At 45.7% G+C, this 15,612-nt stretch overlaps 1 protein-coding gene across 1 annotated transcript in view; it reads left to right on the forward strand.

Annotated features, from left to right (window-relative positions):
- Nucleotides 1-7,862: 7,862 nt before the first annotated feature.
- The window catches only part of LOC132996975 (dystrophin-like), a 138,417-nt gene continuing 130,667 nt past the window's right edge, over nt 7,863-15,612 (forward strand). Inside the window, exons 1-3 of the mRNA XM_061067346.1 lie at nt 7,863-7,944; nt 13,706-13,779; nt 13,873-13,935. Coding sequence (XP_060923329.1) covers nt 7,863-7,944; nt 13,706-13,779; nt 13,873-13,935 — 219 coding nt within the window. The remainder of the gene's footprint in view (nt 7,945-13,705; nt 13,780-13,872; nt 13,936-15,612) is intronic.

Raw genomic sequence — 15,612 nt, forward strand, 5'->3', positions numbered from 1 at the left:
GTCGGATTCAAGGTGGACACTCGACAGATACATACCAGGAGGGGTGTTCAGGGGGTTGGGGGGGGGGTGGAGTTTGTGTGGGTGGTGATGGTGGTGGGGCAACTTTTAAAGGTTCAGTTCCCAAGAACTGTGAGGAGTACTGTTCATTGGATTACTGTCTGGAGATTTATTTTCTTGCAGCCAAAAAGTCATCAGGCCTGTCCTGGGCAGGGGTGGGGGGGACGGGAAGGGGTCTTACTGGTTTACTCCAAGGACTCGGGACACAGCTGGGACACACTGGAAACCATCTTCTTTGTGAAACGAAACAACAAGAGCGGCTGGATGTTTGTCACCAGTGAAAACCCACTACTGAAGAAACAAGATGTCAGACTGGGAGGCTTTTACCGCACGTTTACACCTGCATGCACATGCAAAAAGAAATGTATATCTTCACCTGTTAACATCAAATTCTTGTGCTTGACATCTTCAAAAAGCCCCGGACCCTTGCTCCATCTGTACATCATCATCATCACCATCATCCTCATCATCAGTGGCACTGAGAGTTGTTTCCAAACGTCCTCTGGAGTTTCTTCAACTTTCTCAAGGACGTAGAAGAGGCTAGAGTTGAGCCTCATAAGACAGATAGATTACTCTCCTGGGGGGGGAGCTAAGAGAGGGGAATAAAATGAAGACACCCGATCAATATTCTGTTATCGAACCACTTCTCTGTTAGTGTGGCAAACCACAGGGTGTGCACGGGCGGCTGTCAGGACCGATCAGCCCTGGCCCGAGGTGTGAGACGGAGCCGCCTCCCGGGTTCTGCTGGATTCAGGTTCCTGTTGAGGGAAGTGTTTATTCGGAGCCTCCTTCCTCCTCTGGTGCAGCACGATGAAGTGTCCTCTCTGTGGCCATGTTTACATGCACAACAGTGGTGTACGAGAGTTCAGATTTATGAATCTTAAGTGGCCGTCTCAGCTGGAGGGAGAGAGAAGTCGCAGATTGCAACCAACTGAATTACCGTTGTCATTCTGAGGTACCAAAAACAGAATGATTCTCAGTTTCAAGTCATGATACATTCATGAAAACACAACTATGAATATCCCTAGATTATACACACTGGTCATTTAAGTGTTTCTAATTCAGAAATCACTGTATCATCTGAAAATAAAGTTCATTCATAATAACGGCAAAGCCTTCCTTTCAGAATGAGCAATCAGTGCATTACTATATGCATGTAAACACAGCCACTGAAGCTGACTATTTATAAACCACAGCAGTGTATCTAGGCCACGTTTCATTAACAGTAAATTGCTCTCTCCTTGTCTGCAGTAAATGTCAGGGATCAGTGGAGGAAGCGCCTGGCAAGCAGCTGCCGGCTCGGAGAGAGCAAATGTCAAATGTCGCCGTGGATGGCTGCTTGTACAGATATCGACAATAAGTATTGTTTTGTGGCATCACGTCCTTTCAGTAAAAGATCATCCGACAGAAGCTGCGTAATTGAACATAAACAGTGTTTATCTGGTTTCCACTGGCCTCAGAGTTTGGCTCTAATCAGCTGTAGTTTGGGTGTTCGCCAAGGATCCAGCGTAATTCCTGGACGGAGCCAGTGTTGTAACTTCTAAGCTGATTTTGAACTCGAGATTGGGCGATAAAACAGGCAGATGCTGCTATTTTTATCTGTTGTTTTACAAAAACATAGTGTTCTCAGCTCCCCTGTGTGCTGAATTACTTTCCCTCACCCCGTGACCTCCATCCGGCATTCAAAACACAGTCTGTAATTTCACTAGTGCACCAGGGAGCCAGAATGTAAAATATGACATTTTGGAAATACAAACGGTATCTTTATCTGTCCTCGCAGTTCTCTCATATTCGCTGCGGCGCTGACAAGCACCCGTCACCCCAAAATAGGATCTAGGCTTCCTCCCTGGCCACCTTAATAAGAAGTGGACGTGTGCAGCCACCGTACGACTGGTGCAGCAGGCAGACGTCCATCTGTTTTATAGGAAGTGACACGACAGACAAATCAACTCCTCTGTTGTTGATGATGAAAAGTTGTGTTTGTCTTTCTGCCTGTCAGTACAACACTACTACTGAGATCTGATGTGACGTTCAGGTGACAGTGTAGTTTACTGCCTCTATTTACAGTCTGTCAATAAAATACTTACTGAGATCAATTACAAAACCTTTACACTATACATGTTGGAAATTAGGGTTATACAATGTTAATTGCAGCTCTTAAGAGAGGAATTCATTTGACTAATCACTGAGCACCGATTGAATAATGTTGACCTCCAGTAAACCTGTGAGAAATGAGAGGTAACAGTGCAATTAGATCTGAACTGTTTGTTGTGTTATACTGAAGGAAGAAAACAACATCGCTGGAGGAGATCTAATAAGTTATTATTTTTAAATGATTTTAAATAAGGAGGATTTATTGATTATTGATATCAGGAATGTCACCAGAGTTTCAGAATCCCACGGAAGGTTGAAACTGAGTCTTCCCCACAACTCTCTTTCCTATTTAACATCTTTGTGACTGACACACCTGCCATCTGTGACCCAACCTGCACCTTCTTTGAAAATCACTTTCTCTTGGCATCTTCATACCAGATCAGATCCGATGTGGAGGCATCTGTTTTCCTCACTCTTACAAATGTCAAAGTTGAAAAAGACCTGTCCTAGCTGCAGGGGGTGACTGGGAGAGTAGGAGCTGGTATATCGTATCTCAAGGTGCAACCTGTGATCCAAGAGCTTGTGCTCCATCAGCTGCTGAAGCTGAGGGGTCTCCTCACTTGTGGACTTTGTGAGACGATCTCTGTCAATCTGAGACGCTGTGAAGTGTCAGGACTGAATCCATCAGAGACGCTCTGCTCATATCAAGTGTTTCAAAGAAGAAGTTCTGCTGGCTGTCATCTTTCCTCCTTTAGATCTTCCTTCTCCTCCTTGCCTCCCGATGAGCATTGATCTCTGATGCAACCGATTTGAGACCATTGATGTGCAATCACACTCAAGTTCTAAAGCTGAGCAGATGTCTGCACCCCAGAATCAGATCACTCACCATCACAGCTCCATATTTAACATGTATTTGTTAAGCACTTCCAGTGTAATTTGTCATTCTCGATATAGCAACTCCTAAACATTAATTTGTTACTTCCTCTTCCCCTGCACTTACCTAGCACAGTGTGTATTTCATTGCTTCTCACAGACAAACTATTTACACTGCAATTTTTCCAAGCTGTAATCTGGAGCATTAATGGACGTGGTGGAGAGTGAATCCACTTAATCTCACTTTACAGGCTCTTCCAGGCAGCCGTGAACCTCCTGCTGTAAAGTCACTGTGTGTTTACCCTCAGCTGATGGACGTCAGGTGAAAATAGGCAACAAGGTCACCAGAGTCCCTCAGCGTCCCCCGAGCACTGAGTGAAAAACAGAGAGAGTGCCCACTTTTACAGCCAGGATTCCATTATTCATACCGAGCTATGTGGGTCAGCGGGTGCACTTCAGCACGCTAAGTTTCAAAGATGTCCCTGCTGGTCGCTGACTGAGGGGGGGGGGGAGGCTCCAGTTAATCAGTTTCTGCCTTTGGTTGGTCACTAGATTTGTTTTTGGCAGCGCTCCGTGTCACATGACTCGCTGTGTTGTCGCTCCGGAGGGAACAGAAGCCCTGAAACGATGGACTGGAACAGAGATCATCACCACCAGTATGATGCTCAGCACGGACGCTACTGTATTTAATACTGTACGATCACAGCTTAGTGAGAGTGTTTTTTGTTACCTAGAAACGTCTCTGTGCTTTGGTGGTATAGAGGGGCCTTAGGCACTAACACTGTAACAGACCTGGGCTCAAACATACAGGAATGGTTTCAATATATCCTCATCCTCGTACCGGAAGGACTAAAATAACAGTTTCATACTTTAAATATATTATTTCAAGTATAATAAAATGTTCCTGATTTGCAGTATCTTAGTATTTTTAGATACAAACGCTCTTAAATGGGGATAACTCCTCTGCCAGATATTTCCAGATGAAAGACTTCCTGCTTTGTTGTGTACTAGTTGTAACATTGTGCAGATGTTTCATTCACACATCTTTAATCCCAGAGGTGGCAGAGCAGAAAACAAACTGTCGCTGCATGTCCTGATTGTTAATTGGCAGCAGAAATCAGTGTCAGTTGCAGTGATGAGCCTCTGATTATAAATGACAATGTAAATGTGCCTGCGCTACTTTCACAACTGACCTACATGCTTTGATTTTGTAATGAAGCACTTCACTGTGTTTCTGTTTAAATTAGATTATTTGCATTCGGCCACTTGGTGTAATTTCAACAAATTTGAGGATGTGAACGCCCCCGTGGTTCTCGGCCCTGAAGGGCGTCTGACCCACGCTGCTCCTCTGTATGTTTCATCCCAGGTCTGACTCCTAGTTATTAGCATTTGTTTGGTTATTAATTCGCTGATGAGAAGTAGAGGCTCGCAAACAGAGTTCTGTTTAATGCATCATCTCCCAGTAGACTGCAGAGAAACGCTGTCTAATGATGAGCGTAGGGATTTAGGCTGTTTCCGTGTGTGTGTGTGTGTGTGTGTGACAGCAGAAGACTGTAAGTGTGTGTGTGTTGGCATGTTTTAGATGCCGTTGTAGAGATGTCAGTAATCAGCATTTATCTCTTTGTACGTTGGAACATTAAAGCACTGAACAGAATATCTCACTCTTGGTCTCACTGTGTTGTTTCTTTTGTCACCTCTCTGAATAAGTATTGTCGTGTTTCCTGATAGAACCACGGAGGTCACCAGCTGCTTTCCAGGTACACTGAGGGAACCACAGTTAGCAGAAAGAGACTAAACAAACACACACAGGATAATAAATCTGTCTTTTCCCTCATTAAGTCAGTCATTAAGTTAAGGATTCATTTGAAGTGTAAATTCTGTGTCTCTGCCTCTGTCCTGTTTTTTTACGCTGACGATGCCGTTTGTTACACAATCGCTTGTTCTGAAATCCAGGACGTCTCCAAAGTCAGATTTTGGAATTACACCAAAGGCAAAATGTGTGCATTTGCGACAGCAGAGATTAATAAATACATGAGGATAAAATAGCAGGTAGCTCATGTTGAATCTACTAGAACAGAGAATCATGACACAGTCCACATACTGACACTTCTGTTACTAAACTTAAACCACTGGATGCTAGGTGTCACAGATTTTGAGAGTCAAGTGTCATTAACAAACATTCCTCCTGCCAATTAGGAGTAAATTGCCAATTACTAACGTACGGCGAGGCTCTGTGGGGTCAGAGCACTTGACCCCAGCAACAGTTTCTCCAGAAAACACAAAGAAAATACTGACATCATCTCAACATTCAGCCCCCCCCCCGAGGCTGCAAACAGCCAGTGAGCAACACAAACAGCCCCAGGACTTTGTGACTGCTGCTGTGAGGAGCACACTTCACTGCAGGAAACATCAAGTTCCCTGCGAGAGACAGGAACTCATCACGTTACATAAAGGTCTGTGGTGATGCTGCACGTGGGAAACTGTGGCTGCAGCAGTGAAACGCTCTGGGACATTCCCCGCCCCCCCCCCCCCTAAACCTGGATTAACGCCCTTCATCGCCCTGAGTCCACTTGACGTCTGCCACAATCAACTTCTGTGAAACACAAACACACAATCCGGGGGGCGGCTGAACGATCTGAACCTAACACACAACACCACACTGAACGGTGTCAACCTCTCATTTAGTTATTTTAGAATCAGCTGCAGCTTCGTGTTGTTTTCTTGGTCCTGAGGGAGAAGAATTCAGAAAAACCTCTTTCCAAGATTCTCTGGCCCAGTTCACAGAAGACACTGGTCTCTCTAACCTGTGGTTATACTGCCCCCAGGTGTACAAACTGTGCCAGTGTCTTTTAAAGCCATAATTCTCCACAGGCATGAAACAATATTAAAGTGCCCCTCCCCTTTTGAATGTGTTTTGCTTATTGTTCCTTCTCTTTGATTTTTAACACCAGCAAGGCTTTGATATCACAACAAGTTGGTTGTAATTCCCAAATTTATTCAAAGAGTAACTTTGACGGTACTGTTACCGTAGTTACAAGTGATGCTTGGTGGGGTCAGAGGTCAAACTGGAAACTTGTCCTCCTGGTGTTAAATCGCTCTTCACGACACAAAACAACAAGGACGTTTCAACACAGGACTGTGACTTCGACAGGTTTACATCATCTCAACATCCCTTAGAGGAGCAGCTGAGCGATGTACAGTAAGTGCATGTAACCCCACCCCCCCCACACACACACACACACACATTCCATGTGAAGACAGCAGCACCTGGTCCGTCCCGCCTGCGGCTGCATGCTTGGGAATCCCAGTCAGGCTCTGAGTTTCTGTTTTTGGAACTCTTCATTCACTCTTCATTCACTCCCAGCTCGGCCCCTGCCGGCTTCTCAGTACTGGTGAGTAACTGGGAGACTGAGACCAGAGCAGCGCCCGGACCCATCATATCATCGGATCTATTAATAGCTTCACGGTCTCAAGTGCGTGCCAGGCCGTGCTGTAATGGAGCCGTTACAGTAACGCACGTCCTGCTCCTGGAAACCCAAAGTGGACACATCACTTTATCAACAGATCTGATATTAATAGGCCAGGTCTGTAGCAGCTCACTACAGTAAGGGGGGGGGGGGGGGGGGGGGGGGCACTTACCCACCAGAGAGGAGGGACTCTGAGGCAACAGAGGCCTCATGTGATGGTCTTCAAAACAACTGGTCCAGGGGCTGATCCAGGGACAGGGACAGAGGGGCCACTGGTCCCAGCTGGAATCTGATTGGCCCCTAAAGTGTTTTCTAAGCGTTAATTTTCAAAATAAATGTGATGTGCTGCTTAACTTGAAATTCGACAATGTGTCAGTGACGGAGCAGAAGTCTACGTTTGCTTCCAATCTGTTCGGCTTTTGACTTCAGACCTTATTGTCCCCAAGGGAAAATTAGATCTGACAGCCAGTTCCTCACCGACACATGTCAACACACATGTCACCCACAGGTAGGACAGTCCAACCATGACACATAAAACAGACCATCGGCTTCAGGTCTTCATCTCTGGTGAACTTTGACCTTTATATTCTCTCAGTGTATGTTTGACCCTGAACTGAGCTCTGCACTGAATCAGGACTTCTGCATGGATGTTGGCCCCTCTTTAATAACTGTGGCCCCCCAGTTTAGAACCGGTGTGTGAACTGGTCCCTCACTGGGAAGTCGATCACTTTCTCATGTTCTAAACTCATGATCATCACAATGTTATAACTTTATTAACCAATGAGCATCAGAGTAAACACTAAACTCACATTTGGATCAGACTCGACAGAAGCTGTATGAATGGTCCCGTGTTGACATTGGCTGGTGACCTGTCACGTGAGCACCACCCACTGGGAGGTGAAAGTTGGTTGACTCACCTTGATGCGCCTCCTCCTCCTCCTCCTCCTCCTCTTCCTCCTCCTCCTCCTCCTCCTCCTCCTCCCTGTGTACGGAAATACTCCTCCCACCCCTGGTGTCCGCCGGGTGTCACATTTTACGCATGGCGTCCGTCGGAGGGAATGGGAGCCACCTCGAAGCCCCCTGCTCCTATTTCGAGGTGGGAATGCTCCCCCCCTGCCCCCCCCTGAAGGCACACCTGCTCCTCTCCATCAGCCCCAGTGTGACAGCCCGGCCGGTCCTCCTCCTCCTCCTCCTCCTCCTCCTGCTCCTCCTGCTCCTCCTGCTCCTGCTCCTGCTCCTGTCTGCCACCCCGGAGCTCCCTGGGTGTCTCCTCGCTCCTGCCGGTGGATCTAACCTGCTTGTGTAGTGTAGTTGTGTGTCCCTCCTGGTTGTTAACTTTGTTTGTGTGTCTACACCCGGTGCGTGTCATCCATGGCGGAGGCTGTGCGCCCCGAGGACTACTGCGACGAGCCGGCGGAGGACGACTTCGGGGAGATCATCAAGTGTCGATCTGGTAGGAGATCACAGATTCCCTCTAGTGTGTGTTTGTGTGTGTGTGTGTTGCTGTATATTGATGTGCCCCCCCCAGGCAGACCAGATGCTTGTCTCTGTAATATTAAAGAGCCTCTGACCCAAAGTGTCCTGCAGAGGATGCAACTCCTCAGAAAGGAGCCCACACTCCATCACTGACTCCAGGACTTTCATTTAGCAACACAGTGAGAGTCAGGAGAGGTCCTGTGTGCCTCCTCTTCCTCTCTCTGAGCACCTCCTCCTCAACCAGGAGGAGGAGGTGTGCAGATGTGATGGAAGAAACTGGTTCAAATCAGAGTTACACACTTGTCTGCATGTGGCAGATGTAATTATGATGATGTGTGATTACAGAGACAATCACCACATGGATCCATATCCAGTGCTTCTAATGAAGTGAACAGGTACATGCTGTAGATCTGACAGAGAACACTGCTGGGTGTGTGTGTGAGTGTGTGTGTGTGTGTGTGTGTGTGTGTTTGTTATTCCTCTAGATTGATTGGATGAGCTGCTTTTCATGTGATCTGTGTGCAGTCTACTCTGAGACGTTGTCAAATTACTAGCGATTTGCTGTGGAGGATTTAAAGTGTTTGTTCCTGGACACTTTGCTTCCTCTCGCTGCTGGTCCTTGTGTTTCTGAACAGCAGGACCACATTCCACATGACACAACCTCTTTCCTCTGGTTGCAAAGACAATACTGCTTCTTTGTTGCATTTTCAAACCTTAAAATTGAAAAATGTCTAAAGCACAATTCTCTACCACTTATGTTGAATAAAGGCAAAAAGCTGTTATGGAAATTTTCATCCGTGCCATGATGCTGTGGTGAACTTGCAACACTTGATAATTTACTATCAGATCAACTTAGACAACTTTTACAACATTTTATATTTCTGTCAAGTTCCCACTAAATAAAAGAAACTGTGAGTAAAGTAAAGTATTATAATATTAAATATATCTAGAACCCCTGATATGTATTGGGGTATCGGTATAAAGTAGTAATATAAAGGAAACCACTGTCCTTTGCTGTAGGTGGGTGTGTTGGAACCACAACAAGCCCATAAATGTGTCTCTTCCACCGATGTGATCATCTTGTTTGCTGAGGCTATTTATATCCTGTGAAATTCCACATGGAGCGTGTTTACTTCACGTAAATCCACCTCTTTACTCCAATCCCCGAACTGTCCAGCTCTCGTTCCACATCTGAACAAAAATCAGGGCTGGAATGTTTCCGGCCTAACTCGCCACCCGGGCTAAAACCGTCCCGGGTGAAAGTGATGTCTGTGGGGGGGGTCGCGGCGCGTTGGGATGAGTCGGAGGCGAAGGAGGTTTATCTCCCGTTATAGCGCTTGTAAATACTGGGTGAACTATAATTGTCGTAGAGTCAAACACACTGACGGAGACGGACAGGTGGAGGTGAATTTCCTCTCGTCCACTTGTCTCTCTGTCTGTGTAAATAACTTTTTTCTTTCTTTCTCTCTCTCTCTCTCTCTCTCTCTCTCTCTCTCTCTCTCTCTCTCGCTCTCTCTCTCCCCGGGTACAGCTGGTGGGTCATCTCATGCTGTAAATAGCGGTCAGCTGGCCTGTTGCTCGGCTGCAGCGTGGTGTCAGATAGCCTTCTTTGGAGGTCTGCCACGCCCCCCCCACCCCCTTCCTCTCTATCTTCTCTTTCCATCTCTCACTCCCTTTTTCCCACTTCCCCTCTTCCATTTCTTTCAGTTTTCTCCACGCCCTCTCTCTCCATCTGTCTTTTTACGTCTCCCTCTTCCTCTGTTTTTCATTCCAAATCCTCTGCTTCTGCTTTGCTCCCGAACAAAAGCGTCTTTTTCTTTGTTTTTTCCCAGTGAAACTTTGATTTCCTCTCTCTCTCTCTCTCTCTCTCTCTCTCTCTCTCTCTCTCTCTCTCTCTCTCTCTCTCTCTCTCTCTCTCTCTCTCTCTCTCTCTCTCTCTATCCTTGTCATATTTTACCACCCGGACTGTCTGACAGGATCTAAATGTAGCTGTCTGTCTCTGTGCTGAAGGCCCCACTGCACATAGTTGACATATATACACATATATACTTTATGATGTAATGTTGCCATGTATCCAGACGTCCGCATTTAAACCACTTCTAATTTAGGCACAAGCTTTGGAAACAGCCATGTTGATTTTCTTACTTCTGTTTCATTTAATGTAAAATAATTTAAGAAAATTCCCGTCACAAATAATAACATTCATATTTGTATGCACCAGTGGCCAGAGGCATTTATGTTTTGTGGATTTGTAACACGATATCTTAAGAACGGCTTGAGGGAGTTTTTTTAAAATTTAGTACAAACTTTCAATGGACTTGACGATGAGCTTAGATTTTGGTGGTTGAAGGTCAAAGGTCAAGGTCACAGTGGCCTCTTGAACATGATTTCTCAAGTCTGGCTTTAGGGAATTTATTTGAATGTGTGTGTGTCTGAGTTCTTTTGTAATATTGTTGACATCATCCACATCGGGCATCTTTGTATGTGTGTGTCTGCGTGTCTGCGGGTGTAACATTGTCCGCCTCGTTGCAACGCTTAGCACGTCCATAACCACCCCGCTATTACCCATCATTCCTTGGCTAGACACCGGCCCCTGAACGCTAATCCTGATTGGAGCAGACAGGCAGGTATAGATTCAGGCGCTGCTGTGGACAGCTGCACCCGAAGGACCCCTCTGAAAAGCAGGGTTTCATATAATTCTTATATTAGAATCGTATAGAATATGAGAGAAAGCTTATATTGTGTTTTCTATTCTATTAATATGAACCCATCACCTCTCTTCACGTTTTCTGACTAATCCAGTCACCCCATTGGTCGCTCTGCTGAGTGCTCCACCCTTCCTATTGGCTGTTGCTTTTCCAAACAGATTGGGTGCAAAGCGTTTTATGTTGTCCTCATGAAGAGCGTCTTGTTTTCTGTTGGCTGCTCCTGTGCTCGGTGTCAGGTGTTGTTCCGAGTTAACACCATGTGACAGCGCTGTCAGCAGCCCGGCAGGAGAGCTAGTCTCTGGGGTGTGGGATGATTTCATAACCATGAGACCAAGATGAAGTTATGTCCCTATGAGAAAACAGGAATGAAGGAATCCTCACTGACCATCCTTGTCTTTTACATTTCCTTTCTATCACTCTATCTCCTCCACCACACACAACCCTGACAGAACACCAGCGTCGTGTTGAAATGATGAAAATGAAACAATGCTGGGACTAATTTGTCAAGCCTGACTGAGGAACACCATTCGGGAAATTAAATTTCGAGGTCGGTAGAATGCTTCATAAAATAGGAGCGGGCCTAACAGCAATGAGAATGTAACCAGGAGTTGTAATAGGAGAGAATGTTGCATGGAGAATCAGTCACAGCTCAGAGACAAAAGAACCCGTTTTCTATACAGACTGAATATTCAATGAGAAATGAGAACATTCAGTGAGTTGTTACGAAGTTCACAAGCAATATAAAAACCAGAATGAAACAATAAGATTATTTACACTTAAATCAACGTGCATATAATGATAAATAATATGATGCAACATAAAATATCTATGTTCATTAGCTGTATTTTAATGTGGATTCCCAGAAAGAATCTGCAGTCGTATTCGCAAAACCTTTAAAATTAAAATGATGACACACAAGCTGCAATCATTTTAATATATATCCATTGTTTCGACCACACCTGCTTTCTCAAGGTCGCACCTCCAGCAAGGATAAACTCATCACTCTTCCCCTAGATGGCATTTCACTTTATTTAGCCAGGCCGCCAAGAAAAGACAATTTAAAAAACCCAAACTCTGGCACCATCCTCTGAGAATAGAACCGAGTAATGACGCTGAAGGACAGAAGATGGCAGCAAAGGCACCTGCTGGCTTTGCTGCTGTTCTCTGAGAGACTGGTTAAGATGCAGGCGCTGAGGATGGATGTGAGGGAGCCACCGGCCGCTTCATGGGAGGTTTGAGTCTGACTCTGTGTGAGAGAGGTGGGTCGATACGAAAGTGAGAGAGAGAGAGGACGTAGGGGAAAGCAAAACAAGATGGTGAAGGAGAACGATTACTGTGGTTCTCTCGTGGGTGGTTGAAGAAAGAGACGGAGACGTGATGGATATGACCAAGCTCTGTGTCAGGGGGGAGCGCAGGGCTCACTTGTGACCCACATGGAGTTTCTGGGTCACTTCAGATCAGAAGAGGAGGAGGAGGAGGAGGAGGTGGTTAGGGTGTGTGTGAGGCTGTAATGAGACAGATCCCAGAGGAGCCTTCGCCTCAATGACACACTCACACTGGGCTTTGAACCAGAGGCTGAATCCGAGTTTCCGCTGCGTTTGGATTAGTTTGGATTTTAAACTCATCAAGCAGTGGATCAATAGATGTAGTTACATTTAAAACTATCAAAGTGATATAAGTTAGTCTTTGATACATAGAAAGACGAGCGATATCGGCTCTTAAACATAAATAAATCTCTGATTATAGATCTCAGGTTATCTATGTCTTTGTGAGGTGTAACTTCTGTTTAAGACCTTGGATTGATTTTGAATCATTCTTCCTTCAGGACGCACCGAATGTCCTTATCACCAAAAGCTTGTGTATGACTCCTCTTTTTCATCCTGAGATATTTATATATACACCATCAGTTAGAGGGGGGTGAAGGTAAAGCAATGAAAAGTAAGAGCGACCAGAAAATGTAGACGAGACCCAGCAATAGGGTTGATGCTGTTTGCATGATAGAAGCTTTTCACATTTTCAAGCCACAGGAGAAAAAAAAAAGTGTCATTTCCTTAAAGCCTGAAAGAAATAAACTGTAGCAGGTTTCTGGGAGCAGCCTCTTCAGCCTGTGTACGCTGCCTGGAAATAACAAGCTAACTCATATAAATGATAGAAGGAGGCAGGAGATCGGAAAGATGCGGGAAAGAGTGGAGGTGTAATCTGAAAGAGCGATATCGCCTCCATCTGCTTCCTCCTTTTCCATACTTCAACATTTGACTCAAAACCTGCAGCAACGTCACGAATTTAAAAAGCCTTGGCGTCTCACAGAATATTGTGAGATTGTTGTATATGTGTGTGTGTGTGTGTGTGCATATGAAGGTGATGGTGTATGGTTTTTAATATGGCCTCCTCGGTGGTGCATGGAAAAAAATGGTTTGAGATGCTGGAACCAGACACCCGACCTCTGCTCTCCTCTTATCACGTTTTCATCTCCCGTCCCTCTTCACCTGCTTCCTCCACAGGTTTCCACATCTCATTTCCTATTCCCTTCTCGAATCCAGACTCCTGCCTCCGTCCTTCCCTCTCTCACTCCCTGCATCCCATCTCCTCCTCTCGCCCTTCTCCCCCTTTCCTCGTCTTCTCACTCATTTTCACTCCCGGCTCATTTTCGCACCTCCTCCCTCGTTCCTTTACTCCGTGCATCTTTCTCCCATCACTGGGCGTGACAAACTCTGAATTTCACAAACATCTATTCAATCTACATGTAAAATCCTTGCGCCACACCGAATGCTTTACTTTTCTTCTTTCTTTTCTTCCCTGTCCTCTTTCTTCCGTCTCTTATTTACACTCTTTCCAGCTGCCGTCTCTCCGTTCCATCTCTCCCCTCTCAGCCTTCGCTCTCCTGTTGTTGTCGGGGTCAGCGAGGTTCTTTTACTTCCTCCTTTTCCATTTGTGTGGCGGCAGCATAAGGATGTGCCGACAGGGTTTCAATTGAGCAAATCTGTCAAATAACATTGTCAGGGTTTGTGGCATATGGATTTTCCTTTTCAGCAGACATGACGGACAGGTCGCTGAGGCTGCAGCGGCTCATTGTGTGTCCGCGGCTGCAGCTGCTGACTGGAATTGTCAGGGCCCTTTGAAAGACTCTTCAGGCTGGGAAACGTGTCTCCTGAATGGGACTGTCTCATTCTCCAGGAGTCTTTTGATGAAACCTTTAGCCACCCGGAATTCTGGCTTCAGCTGCCGGGTACAGCAAGGCTTTTAAGGGCTTCATCAGAGAGGTGGGTTGCAGGTTTGAAAACCGAAACACACAGAAATGTGTTGGCTCTCTGCCATCCTGTCCAGACCCGGGTAAAAAGAAAGTGTGTATGAAGGTGTGTAAGTAGGAGCTCAGCGAGTACAGTTATTTCTCGGGTTATAAATCTAAGGCCTCCCCGATTCAGTTTCAGCTCAGCACTTTTAAATATGAGAATCTCTCTCCACCTCTCTCCATCTCTCTCCACCTCTCTCCACCTCTCTCCATCTCCTCTCCACCTCTCTCCACCTCTCTCCACCTCTCTCCGTCTTCTCTCCTCTTGTCGCGCCGTCTGTCTTTCCACTGTTTTGTGAATTTCTTTTCGGTTTTGTTGCTTCATGCTTCTCGTATTTACTCACACTTTCTCCGACAAACGCACACACGCACACTTGTGGGAAACACACTCCTCTCCTGTTTTTCAGAATTGATACTGAAGATCTTATGTTTTTGGCCTCGGCTAAAGATTTAATTCGCCAATTATGACTTAATACACTTAATACCCTTCATTTAATTAATTTAAAGTCTCCTCTGTTTGCAGTAAATTAATGATGCTACTTTACAAAGCTCCTGAATGTTAGAGATGATTTAAAACGATTGGGTGAGAGGAGGGTGAATGAAAGAACAAATTCTGGAGATATACACAGAGACAGATGGTCTGAGGGCAGATGGGGACCACTTCAGGTTGATAGGTTGAATGGATGATGGCAAAGAGGAAAAGATGGAGGAGAACACACACACACACACACAGGGGCCAGAGGTTTGAGAGAGTGAGTCGCAGGAGGATTTTAGATGAAAGATGAACTGGAGAGGGTTGAAAGAGCAGTAAAGGGAGAGCTGTGCACGCACCAGTTTTTCTCAAAGCCTTTTGGATGATGGGCTGGTGAGGTGCAGAGGTCTGGAGGCCTCGAGGAATATCAGATGGAGGAAGAGGGGAGAGAAAGAAAAATGGAGCAGGGAGGCAAAAGAATGAAAGGATTTTTGAAGGTTGTGTTTCAGAAACAGTTTGGGTCTCTTAGCTTGTTGGGGGTCTCACTCCACAGCCAGCTGCTTTCCTCTCTGCTCCTGATGCTGATGGAGACTTTGACAGGACTTTGAAGGTTTTGCAGTAAAACAGCGATGACATTGAATCTAGAAGTATAGTAGCAGTATTGTATAATATATATTCTACACAGTTGGAAAACGTTGCAAATTAAATCTGTTATCGTCACATATCATTCACGTCTGAATGTTTATTAGACAGGGTGTTGAACTTTCCTCCGACCTGGTGCGAGAACAGTGGGATGTCGAGCTGAAAACCTCATCTCCTGTCGACTCTGTTTTCTTCTTTTTAACGCTGTTTGTTGCTGCTGTTTCTCCGGGGATAACCAGCGCCTCCCTCAAGCACGGGCTTAATGTTGCTGAGTTTCATTTAAGGGCTGCAGGGTGTCTCGGTGGATCAGTGCTGCAACTGTGCCTCCAATTTCAACACCCACTGAACGATCCAGCCCTCTCCTTCCCAGCTGTATCTTTTCCCTGTCATTCTCTAATTTCTATTTACAGTCTCTGCCTTTAGCTGACGCAACCGGAGCAACCGGCTGAATGTTACAGTAGATTAAGCGTCAGTTCCCATCATCAGCATTACACGCTCCCTGTACGAGGCGTCCGAGGATCAGAGCCCGGATAA

This window comes from Limanda limanda, chromosome 23, assembly GCF_963576545.1.
Source record: "Limanda limanda chromosome 23, fLimLim1.1, whole genome shotgun sequence".
NCBI classification, from domain to species: Eukaryota; Metazoa; Chordata; class Actinopteri; order Pleuronectiformes; family Pleuronectidae; genus Limanda; species Limanda limanda.